Source organism: Oreochromis niloticus, linkage group LG7 (genome assembly GCF_001858045.2).
Source record: "Oreochromis niloticus isolate F11D_XX linkage group LG7, O_niloticus_UMD_NMBU, whole genome shotgun sequence".
Classification (NCBI taxonomy): domain Eukaryota; kingdom Metazoa; phylum Chordata; class Actinopteri; order Cichliformes; family Cichlidae; genus Oreochromis; species Oreochromis niloticus.
Window position 1 is genome coordinate 50359395 of NC_031972.2, and position 12592 is coordinate 50371986.

Below are 12592 nucleotides of genomic sequence, written 5' to 3' on the forward strand. Positions count from 1 at the left end.
GATTCAGATCCAACCTGACTCAACATCAGCTTATTAAAAGAAGAAGTCTTTGCAAAGACATTGGTGGTGGTGTGCATGGATGAAACAGTTTAGTAATGCTGTTTCTCTCGCCTCTTACCAATTACCAGGCTACAGGGTCCAGTGCTCTCCCCTAGACCCCAGAGACCTGTGCCATTGATTTACTAATGAGAAACTGGGAGAGAACAGGAGATGCTTGGCAGTGATTGGAGAATTGGTGGTTAACCGATTTGGCAGTCTGTCTCCAGTCAATGAGGACTAATGTATCATCCCATTAACACACGAGATAAAAATGACAAAAATTTACCTTTTTGATAACTTTTTTTTATATAAAATGATATGAGTATTTTTTATAACACCTTTTGACATCAACATACCTCTTCATTAAACACAATATTAGAAGCCATAAAATCACATTTATCTGTTTACATAATCTTCAGGCACAAAGCCGTAATAGCATCTTTTGGTCATCATAAACATTCTTAAATATTCATATATTTTAAACATCCTTGCAGATTTTTCGTACAGCAAAATGAATCAAAGTGTTTAAACAGCAAATAAAGTCAGGTGGAAGAGCCATCTATTAATCCATGTGGTCCACTCATATGTGACAATATCAATGTGTCAATAAAGTACTTTTTGGTGACAATGACAACAACCAAGGGACACCAGGGGATCACAAAACTTGGTTGTTCATACACAGCAGTGCATTCCTCCTGCATCATGAGCACTAAAGCTGGGGTCTCCAGACACTAATTGTAATTTGTTAAAACACACACCTTAATGTTGATCATCACATGACTCCAAAAACAATTACAGTTAAGATACAGCAAGCCAGTGTCACGTTACAAAACAGAATGTGATGGGTGGCGGCTGGTACACAGAATTTATTGCAGTGCACACCAAACATCAATAGTCAATGTTTTCTGAGCAGCAGTTGCCTTCACAACTTTTTTGATTTGTCTCACGTCACGACCGGAACCTGATTACAAAAATTCATCTCATTATTTATAATGGCGGGAGACGCTTGAATCTAAGAACAAAGCAGTAGGCTGAATGAGGACTATCAGTGGCTGTGAGGCGGCCGCGTCTGAAACATTGATCTGAGCAAAAGTCATGCAACAAACACACACTAAAACTCTACGGTTCAACTTCACTCACGCTATTTTTGTCTTATATTGTGTTACAGGCCTCACTCGAGAAGAAGAAGACCTTTTTTGCAAGCAGACGTCTCCCTGAAGAGGTACTGTCCATGAAAAATATGGCCTTTTATATTAATGTTCACACAGATCAACGACCCAAAATTCACAATAGTCTCACAGAAACAGTATGCAGGTATATACAGTACATAAAACATATTTGAGAAACAGAATCTTGTTTTTAGAATACTTTCATAGTTTCAGTGCAATCAGAGTAGTATTTCAGAGAAAGACCCTACATGATGGTCGACTGCAGTTTCGTCTGGCTTGTGTTGTTCAAGTAGATTGATGAGCTTTGGGTCCTAAATAGTACGACTGCTGTCTGTATAGTGAAGCCCTACTGTCGGTACATGTGATGAGAAACATGAGGCTCTAATGAGGATTGTTCTGCATTGCAATTAACTACTTCTTTACAGTGGCTTTTGAATCTTCTTTTACTTTAACACACAAAATGGATTTAAACATCTAATATAATGCTTGTGCAACTGGTGATGATGAGTCTGTTTTCGTAGGCAGACTCACCACGACTGTCTGGTTTAAGAGTAGCCGCGCTGGGTGTACATCTTTCCCACTGGCTCCTGTACGTATTCCTCCGTTTTATCCCAGTCCTGCACCCAGCCTCCGTTCAGCTGCCCCGTGGCCCCGTAGCTTTTAGCTGGACCTCCCATCGCACCGTATCCCTGGGTGATGTCGCCCGTCTCCTCTGCCAGCTCGTCCTCATCTATAAAACCGCACTTCTCTTCGCTGGTTTCTTCAGGGTCAGCCCATGGCTGTTTCTCCCCCGATGCGAAGAGCCCGTAAAATATCACGCCTCCGTAATGCACGAGAGAAGCAATGAGGAAGACATACTGCCACTCTTCACGAGTCTAGGAAATGGACAAAGGTTGGAGCCAGGCTGAGTCCCTTTGTAAAGTTTTCAGTTATATCGTAGAACAGATAAGCTCTTCTAACTTGCTCAGATTAGGCAGAACAAATATGCCACAACTACACCAGTGGTTTGCATTTAAGTAAATAAAAATATGAGGTAAGGATCAGGCACAGAGGGGATTGGTCATATTTTGGGCAAAATAAGGGGGTTTGCTACAGTAAGGAAAGCTCTGTGATCCAGGTTTAAATGATTACACTATTAAACAGTAGACTAGGATCAGGAGATGGCTGTGGGCTTTACAAACTCAGACAAAGATATGTTTGTTGTTGCTTGATTACGACTCACCTTGTTTTTTGTCATTGCTCCCACTATAAGAGGGCAGACCATCCCTGACAGCGTTCCCACGCCATTGGAAATGCCCATGAGGATGCTGGCATAGCGAGGGGCGATGTCTAGATGGTTCACGTTGAAACCTGCAACCAAAGGAAGCAAGGAGACTTTCTGAGTCTGCTGCTGATTAGCATCGAGGTGGGATCAAATATGAACAATACATCACTGTTTTAGGACTCACCTGATATTGCAAAACCGCTAAATCCCACCGCCAGAACTAAGAAAGAGATGGCTACCCCCTTACTGTGGGAATAACCAACCACTAGTAAAAGAGTAGCCTCCATGCCAAAGCCTGAAAACAGCATGAAAACAGTTAAGTGATGAACTGATGAGGAGTACTTCAAGGAACTGACAAAAATCTCATGATTAAGGCCTCACCTCCACAGTTCATGATTTTGCGGACCGTAGTGGTGGACATAATGTTGTGGGTTCGCAGGTAGTCTGCTAGCTGGCCTCCTAGAGGCACGATGATGGTCATGACCAAGTGAGGGAGAGCTGACAGGATTCCAACCTGAGAAAGCATCAAATACTTTTCTGAAGCAGCCACAACAGGAGCAGAGCAGCTGTCACAACAAGAAGGGGATTGTCTCAGTCTCAGAGCAAATCTCAGCCTCTGCTTTAACCTCTTGACTCCTGTATCACATGTCAGCAATAATTCACCACAGTTATAACAGAAACTCATCCTCAGCCTGAATTGCATCTGTCAGAGCAGCCTGAGTGATGCTTTACACTCTCGCTGGAGCTCAGAAGACTGGGGTGATTTGAGACTGGCTGCTTTGTTTTTACATGTATGACACATGAGGACAGATAAAAACAGCAAATCACAGCACTTTCTAAAGCAAGTTGTCCCAAAATTGCAAATTTAAATATCCATTAAGCTTTAAAATCATTGTTTAATGTTCTAAATGTCCTTTTTTTTAATATAAAAACTAAATATCTTTTGTTTGATGTTCTTTTTTTAAATCCATGGTTATACGTTTAAAATTAGGCAATTATTTCCAATGAGGTTGAGCAAATGTAATAATGGTTCAACAGAAAAAAACTGTATGTATGTTTTCCTTCTTCATTTATTACTTTTTAAAATGATATAGTTTAGTGTGCTGCATTGTATTAGCAGCTAAACATACACATATACACATAAGTCTACCATTCCAGCCTAATTTAACCCCGTGGTGACATTTATTAATAAAATCTAAAATGCAATAGCACTTAAAAGAAAGCAGGAACAAATGTTGCAGCTTGAGGCAACTTTTGTTGTGATTTGGTGCTATATAAATAAAACTGCATGGATTTAATTAAATTTATGCCAGTCAGACCCAAACTTTCTTCCCAGGATGCTTCTTTTAAACTGAGTTATTATTTACTTAGTTGCCAAAGGGAGTCTTTAGCGGCTGAAATCTAATCAAAGAGGTTGATGTGCCAAGTAGGGTATAATAAGTTTTAAGTACTTTATGGCTGCTTTAAACACCTTTGCCCCTCTGTGACTGAAAACTATAATGAGAGTGAACTAAAATAGTAAAAGCTGTGGGTGAAATTTTAAGCTTTTCACCCACAGCTTTGTGGGTGAAAAGCTAAAGGAAGCCAAAAATTCTCTGTAGGTTTCTCAGTACAAACAACATCTATGTTATTGTCACACTGTTTTAATATCTTCATCCAGTAATGATACTCTAACAAATTTCAGTTATAGCCAGTTTGGTATGCTTATCCCACTGGTTCTGAAATCATGGGTTGAGCCCCACTGGTGAGGCATAGAGTCACTGCTGTGGCTGTGTGGTGAACCATCTTTTTGGTTTCCGGAGTTGGGATACCTTTGTTCAGCTTTAAAATGAAACCATTTAGTCTTTAAGAATAAATACATGACATTAGACTGCTGGCATAACATCAAAATGGACCTGTTATGCCTTTTTTAGAAGCAATTATAGCATCGTGTTATTTGGAAATTTGATGATGAGACCAGATGAGACATTTTAGGCCTAATAATAGACTTTATAAAGGATATATTTACTCACCTTGCTGATCTCAAAGCCAAAAACTTCTTCAAAGTATGCAGGCTGACTGATGAGAAGCAGATAAAAGGTCCAGCTTCTGCAGAAGTTGGCCACAATGATTGCATAGACAGGCATAGAAGAGAAGAATTTCCTCCAGGGAGTCTTGAATTTCTGTTGAAACAACGTGACGAATGCTAAATCATCCTGAGCAGCATTTAGTGTGGCATCAGAAATCAGAAGATACAGACTGAGCACCCACCTCCATCGCGCCCATGAGCTGGGCACTTTCGCCAATGCTCTCCTCAATGTAACGGCGCTCCTCCTCAGTGATTGTTGGATGTTCTGCCGGGCTTTCGTAGGACACCAAAATCCAGAACATGTACCAAACTATCCCAAAGGATCCTGAACAAATCAAACACATCAGTCATTACAAATCTTCAGATGATACAGATCCACAGAATATAAAATTCAAGTGGCGATTTAGCTGTTGTCAAAATCAGAATACAAAAGTCTGAAGTTTGTTTTCCACAATTTTCTACAGAATTAACCAAACATATACACTATCTGATTTAATGGGTTAGTCATAATGATGCTTGGGCTTATTTCAGAAGTTTAGAGAGTATATATTAAAGAGTTAGATAGATGCATGCATAGACAGACATGGAAGAGGCAGTGAACTGACTCACCGGTGTCAGTTATATAACATTGCCTTTGTAGACTTTGCTAACTTTATCTAATAAGCCCACGTGAGACTGTAGCAGCACAAGAAAAATGCACAGAATTGAACTGTATGTCATTTATGGCTAAGAAAAAAACAAGATTTTACATTATTTCTTCCTTTACATGGGACAGGGTCTCCTTTTAAGGTGAAGTCAGTCAGATAAAGCAGTACTCACCATACACATAGAAGACAGAAGACCATCCAGTATACTGGACCAGGATCCCGGCCAGAGGCATGGCGATCACTGCGCCGGCGTATGATCCTGAAGAGGACAAAATGTCATGACTGAGCAGAAAGCGATCTGTGCTTGTCTGTTTGTGTTTAGTTACAAAGGTGTTCAATTCTTGTTTGCACACCTTTTAGTCAGGGTGGTATGTAACCCTAAACCTGCACTCAAGTGTATAAAGTAACGTGATGAGCCAATCTTGCTTTTGTGTGTCTGTTTTGTACCACAAAACGAGATGGTTGCCAGACGACTTCTTTCCAGCGGCGGAGCCCATTTACTCCAGATCCCGTGGCAGGCCGGGTAAGTCACTCCCTGTATGGTGAATGAAAAACACAACATTACAGCAACAGTAAGATCAGACAGTGATTGTTTCCCACCAGCTTTAACATACTTGTTTTCACAGCGTAAAAGCACAACATGCTTAATTTGCTAATTTCATCAGCACTGTAGCTGTTTTTACACTTAATGAAAATATATTCTACTTGATTGACGTCGTCTCTTTTTTTGCCAGAGACTTACAAGTCAAATTGCAGTTAATAACAAACAAACTGACATGCATTGTAGCTGATCTTTCTAATAGAGACTAATGGCTTAGGTGTGAGTCAGTGCAAATTCAAGCTGACTGCCCACTTCATGGGGAAAAAAAAGAAGCCGTGGATTGTTCCCATTAAATCTTCATTATACACTAAGTGGCATACAATCAACTATTGATAGACACAAATTGCTGAGGCTTGCAGTGGGAGACACCCTGAAATGCTAATGTTTAATTTGTAGTAATAAGCCGTGGCGCTGAACGCAGGCAGCTCCCTCTCTGAATGGTCATGAGAGGCAACTGAAACTACAGTTTGGAGCTAAACAAAACAACAAAAGAGGATGACCTTCAAACTAATAATAGCGTCTCTCCCTCTGAAATCATTCCCCTTCTTGAGCTGCGGGAGCCGCCCGCATCAAGTGGTTTTTATCTCTTTTGTTCATTGTGTTTCTATGTGAACATGGAGCTCTCTAAGCCAGGCAAGCCAGTACACATAAGCCCTGCTATTCAGGGTTTTACTTTGTTTGACGATTGTGTACTAATATGTGTACAGTATAATGAATAGAGCTTCATCTTTTTTCAACGGAAATCCAAATAGAGAGCAGCAGGCTTGAATAGAAACAGAAGATTGCTGTAAAACCTGGCTGAAAACAGAATGTCAGGACAATTTCATTAGGAAGGGTCAAGCTCAGCTCCTGGTTTGATAATGAGGCATCATCCTTGAGTGTTTTAAAGGTCAAAACCTGATGTGCAAATTGTGCATCAGTACCTCCACCAACCCTTGTAATATCCTCACAAAGATGACACATCCGTAGTGCACCCGGGCGGCAGAGGGAATGAACATGTTCAGGGTGGATGTCAGCACGATGGCAGCACCAAAAACTCTGGATAAACAGCATTACAAGATTATTTGTCAAATTTGTATCAAAATGAAATCTTTATGTGACTCAAGGAAAAGAAAAGGGGGGTCTGCATCATTTTGATCAACTGCAAATATCAGTAAACAGTAGACTGAATCATATATTGTTAATTTTTATAATATAGTAGAAGAATAAACACTCATAATCAAGACAAACCAGTCCTAATTGGGTGCCACACACACAAGCGCGCACACAACAGGCTGTTATTCGGTTTCCAGGGGAGTGAGGACAGGAGGTGTTTGCAGCAGAAGGCGTCAGTGGGCTCAGCTGACTTGGCATGATGAAGCTCTTCAAGGATTCATTTAGATTCAGTTTTAACAATCCTGTAATGTTAATGTAATAAGGACCCATGCTGCGAGCTTGGCGCACTTTATTTTTCCTTGCATCTCCTTCTTTCTGCAGTATCTGTCTACACTGCGTTCTAATATTGATCGACAGCTTAACTGTTAGTTTTTTTAAAGAATGATGGTTTTGTATATTTATCTATATTTCCAGTCAGCCAGTCAGCTGTTAATGAAATAATAAGGTATAGAGGTGGGACACAGTGGTTGAAATCACGCTACAATCTTTGCTTAGAAGCACTTCGCACACATGGCTTTGGCCGGTGTGGTTGCCATGCCTCTGAACATAAAGGATTAGACACGGTGGTCCCATGGGAGCTCATTAACATGAGGAGGCACGCCTGGCGGGCATCAGCCAAATCCCCAGTTTATCTGCAGGTTTCTCCAAACCTGCTGGTTTGCCAGCAAGTCTGCACACAAAATTATCCATTTTTTGTTCGTAGATACAATGGGAAATCAGTAGGAAACCGATATTTCCTAAATATAATCTCCTCAAAGACCTAACTCAGAAAATGTGTATAGTTTTACCTGTTTGCAGCCAGCCTGGAGGAGATGTACCCTCCTGGAATCTGAGTAACTATGTAGCCCCAGAAGAAGGAACCGTGAATCATCCCCACAGTCTCTGGGTCCCAGTTGAATTTCGCTTTCTTTCAGACACATAAAAATAAAAACAAAATTACGTCTCTTTTAATTCGCTGTAGTTTGTATCGCTGTGAAATCACTTTTTCGTTTTTTTCCTAAGTGCTAAGTGTTACAGGAGAGAAATATTTGCAGAAAGATGTATATAAAATGTAATGCTTCGCAGTGAATTTGACCTCTGTGATGATCTAAGTTGATAAAAAAAATCACAATTTCCAATAAATTTACAACAAAAAAGCGCAAATTACTCATTTTGCTATTTACTCTGTAAACACAGGAACGGCAATTGAAAGAAACATGCAGACTCAGTTCTATCTCACCACCTATCACACATAAGAGGGTGGGGTAGGGTGGGGTGTAGGATGGGGTTCCTGGTGAATGAAGAGGCGGGGTTTACAGGCACCTCTTTGATGATTATCTTGCCGTTTTGGTGGATTGTGCTGTTATTGACCATGCTGACGATGGCCACACCCAAGTTACACCGGATACCGAAGGAGATGCAGAAGCCGAGCCCGCTCAGCATAGCGATGATGTATCTGCGCGGCAGCCCGAAGCACGTGCAGTCACACAGGGGCGTCTTCCGCTCCTCGTCCGCTCGCGGTCTCCCATCCTCCGTCAGCTCGATCGCTTCACCTGTTTGCTGCCGCTTTTCGATTCTCCTGCATTTCGATTATATAATACTCATTTTTAGGTGATTCATATGTTCAAAGCCGGGGTGAATGGATGATACCAAAGTACCAGCCAGATACTGTGTTTAAAGAAAGAAAACATTTTTAATACATATATATGTATATTTTTAATGGATTTTTAGGTCAGATCAGCAGAAACAATTCCCCTGGAAATACCCAACACTGCTTCTTCACGTTTAAGAATGAGAATTTCATTTCAACTCCGGGCCCTGTCAGTGGCTCTAATTTATTCTTTAATCTGACACAGGCCTCCAAACGCCTGCACACTCTTCATGAGGGGGAAAATATCCTGTTATAATTTTTTCTTGACTTGTTGAAAGGAAAGGCTGAATGGAATCGAGGAGAAGAAGATGACCTTCATACCGCATTGCAGTATTATCTGCATCAGCGCTGTTTGCAGTTAAATTTCGCCATATATATGTTTTTTATTAAATATTTAATTAGCTGCCATAAATCCGGTGTAGAAATTTCGCTTCGGCTCCAATTCGGGAATTTTCAACGAAATTTAAGGTGGATTTAAAAACCCTGACATGCGAAGGCCTCATCCGGTGAAATGACTGGCCTAGCTACAGCTTAAATCAAACAGATTTGAGTCACGTTTTTTTCTGTGCTACAGCTTCTAAAAGTCATTTTTGGTTCAGTAAATAAACGAATAAGGCTCAAAAGGGTTCCAAACATATGCAGACTCAGATCAAAACCTTCGTATTTCTGTTGGAATATTTGTCGAAAATTAGTTTTTGCTGCCTTAATATAATTTATGTGCATTTCCAATGAGAATTAAAAAGAAAAAAATAAATAAATAATAATTCTCTTCTATTCCACCGCATCCTGCTTCCCTGCTCCAAATCTAAACTGGTGCTGTTTCCTTTGTAGTCAGCCATCAGTTTCACCCGAGCCACGTTACATGGAGCTCTTCGTGGCCGTTAAAGAATATAGTAAGTCAGTTGATATGAAGTTCATCTATCTTGAAGTAATACAGATGAATACGTGAGGTAATAGATATCCTCCGACCTTGTGTCACGACTCGTTCTGTTTCATTAATTATTAAAAACACCCACAGCTGCTGGTGGAGGGGGACCGTCCTCCAGGGAAATATCTGATCCTTAAATATTCGGGCCACACGACTCTGCTCTCAGCACCCTGTTCGTGATTCACCTCATAATGATGAGATTTACCTTTTTTCTTAAAATAAAAATAATAATTGTAATGCAGTAATAAGCACATTCAAAGCCAGTGCACGTTTTCTTTGTGTGTCATCTAATCATTTGGACGTATTTTCTATTTTAATTGATCCTTCCAAAACTAATTCTGTGATTAAAAGAGATGTACAATTTCTTACCTGTACAGAGCCCCGAGGGCCTTTCCTGCTATTTGTTTCATCCCCTCTTTACTGGTGGGGAGAGCTTTCTCCTTTCCTGGCTCCATATCCAAATTATCTTCTGAAAACAATTTCTACAATACTATAACAAATATAAGTGCAGCATTAAAAAGCATATTGTTAAGATATTAATCCAGAAATAAGGCGCCTATTTCTCTTCAGCGAAAAGCATGTGTCCAGACGAAACAAAAAAATAAAATAAAATAGATGCGCCAGAAAAAAATGGAGAAAAACGAGAAAGGCGTTCAGTCTGAAAGGGTTGCTTTCACAGTCACAAAACAGCAGTCAAATAAGTCCGCTTTTGCCTTGCGCAATGTTAATCCGTGCAGTGCCATCTTAAGATCCAGCCCGCGATAAGAAAAAGGCACCACCGAAGATCACAACTTGGATTTTTTTTCTTTTTTATTGTTCTATTATTTGAGAAACTGAGGTGGGATTGTGGAGAGCTTGAGCCGGCGGAGATGATCGGAGCTCAGGTCTAACCTGAGGTGAGGGAATCTCCGGTGTGGGTGCAGCTGGAGGAGGTTTCAGCACCGCGGACAGCGCACAGCTCATCTACCTGTCAGCAGCTCCGCGCAATGCCCCTCCTCCCTCCGCTCCCACCGCTCCTCTCCTCTAATTCAATTACAACTTCAGATCTGTTAACAGCTACGACTGTCAACTGCATAATCGTTCCCCACCCTTCCCTATTTTCTAATTCAGGAAAAGATGGTTTCAAGATGATTCCAGACAACTTATAAAAGGGCAAGCTCTCAGGCACTGGGCTGGTCTTCGCCGGCTTAAATCTGAGGCTGAGATAGTTTGTGAAAAACAAAACAAAACAAAACATGCTGAAAGCCTTGCCTTTGCTAAAATCCAACAAAGATATCAGCTCACTATTAGTATTTTAATTCATTTGTTTATTTGAAAGATTTGCTATTCACGCACGCAAAACCAGAAGAAAGTACAGCACGCAGTCAACCACGCAGAGGCACTGTTGTGTAAGAAGCAGAGCAACCTTCACAGATAATAGACAAGATAAAGGAGACCAGAAACCATTGTTCTTTGCACTGTATGTATCCGATATTACCACTTAGGAAAGGGGGGGGGCTCAGCAGTTTCGTGATCTCTGACACATTTAGACAAAAAAAGAAAAACATTTAATCAAATTCCTCATTAAGGTCTAGGTGCAGGCAGTGCGCGCACAGGTGCAACACTGGACACCTCCTGCCTTTTCCTAAGGTTCATCTGGGTCCCTTTAGATGTCGCCTGCATGCGTGGACAACGTGAAACCATGGCAGCAATCGTGCCGTAAAACTCATTCCTAAACTGGCGTCCTATAAGGCAGCTGAACAAGGGGTTAACGCAGGTAATGAGGCCGCAAATACACATCTCCAGGACGAAGGCCGTGTCTGCGGATCGCCAGGAGGCGGGGTTGTCGGGGTAGATTGCTCGTATCACGACGGCAGCGTTGCGGCTCAGGTGATAGGGCAGGTAAAACGAGGAAAATATGACTAGCACTGCGCCCAGCAGCCGCCTGAGCCTCAGCTTCTTGTTGAGGTGATCGGGGTGGAGAGGTCGACGGCGAAGCTCTCTGATGCTGCGCAGGCCGCAGTAGCAGATGGCGAGCAGCGGGAAGAGGAAGCCGATAATGGAGCATATGAGGGAATAAGGGAGGCTCTCCCCTGTTTCACGTAGCAGTACGTACAGGGTGCACACGGTGCGGTTGCTTCCGGGGCAAGTCTGGATCTGAGTCATCCGGGCAACAGGTATGCTTAGGAGCAGCGTGGCCGTCCATACGGCCGCGCACAGCAGAGAGGCCTTCCGCCGGTCGAGCAGCACCAGAGAGCGCAGTGGGTGTACGATGGCCAGGTATCGGTCCACACTGATGCAGGTGACGAAGAAGATGCTGAGGTAGAAGTAGTTGTGGTAAAGCATCCTCACAGCAATGCAGAGCGGCAGCCCCTGGTTCCAGTACATGTGGTTCAGATGGTAATGGATGAGGAAAGGCAAGGCCAGGAGCCAGGAGGTGTCAGCTAAGGTCAGGTTGAAGAGGAACACCGTGCTGCGGGTCCATCGCTGCAGCCGCAGGGCGAAAACCCACAGGGAGAGCAAGTTGAGGGGGAGCCCGAGGATAAGCACAGCCAGGAAGGAGGCGGGCATAATGTAGAGCTCGACCACAGTTAAACCATGATGGGTGTCCAGATCACAAAGGTCTTCCTCTGGAGGCTGGATGACCACAAGCACAGTGTCCAGCTCATTGGCATTTAAATATATCGTCATCTAAACTATCAATCAGATTTGTTTACTGGGCTCATATACAGAATCTAGGCTACACTAGAAGTATTCATCCTCATCGAACAACACGATAGTCATATAAGCCCTAATCACACAGCTGAAAAATATTTCAGTTGATTCACAGTTTCATCTTTAATTGATACACATTTAAAATCACATTGAGTCTTTACAACCTACCTGAATCTGACTGTTCCCCATGTCTTTGTTACAGTAGGATCTGCACAGTGCCAAGTGAAACAACCCTGCCAACATATTTTGGTGTAAAACACACCCACCAGTGCGAGCAAACACTGAATAGTTATCAGTGCTCTCTCTCCGGCCATCTGTTCTGTGAAAAGCAACTTTGATGTCCTCGACACAAGAGCTGCTGGTCGACAGCGTTGGTCCAAACATGTCAAACAAATGC

At 42.1% G+C, this 12592-nt stretch overlaps 2 protein-coding genes across 2 annotated transcripts; both read right to left on the reverse strand.

Annotated features, from left to right (window-relative positions):
* Positions 1 to 320: 320 nt before the first annotated feature.
* On the reverse strand, positions 321 to 10488 carry slc17a6a (solute carrier family 17 member 6a). The gene is made up of 12 exons (XM_003443936.4): positions 9871 to 10488; positions 8246 to 8501; positions 7732 to 7850; positions 6712 to 6826; positions 5635 to 5722; positions 5360 to 5446; positions 4723 to 4865; positions 4485 to 4634; positions 2854 to 2986; positions 2657 to 2767; positions 2431 to 2558; positions 321 to 2083 (listed from the first exon to the last, which is right to left on the reverse strand). The coding sequence occupies exons 1-12, from the start codon at positions 9954 to 9956 to the stop codon at positions 1754 to 1756; spliced, it is 1746 nt and encodes a 581-aa protein (XP_003443984.1). The 5' UTR covers positions 9957 to 10488; the 3' UTR covers positions 321 to 1753.
* On the reverse strand, positions 10313 to 12587 carry LOC102079892 (P2Y purinoceptor 4). Its single transcript, XM_005450821.3, has 2 exons — positions 12364 to 12587; positions 10313 to 12117 (listed from the first exon to the last, which is right to left on the reverse strand). Exons 1-2 carry the CDS (start codon positions 12577 to 12579, stop codon positions 11065 to 11067), a joined length of 1269 nt encoding a protein of 422 aa, XP_005450878.1. The 5' UTR covers positions 12580 to 12587; the 3' UTR covers positions 10313 to 11064.
* Positions 12588 to 12592: the final 5 nt, after the last annotated feature.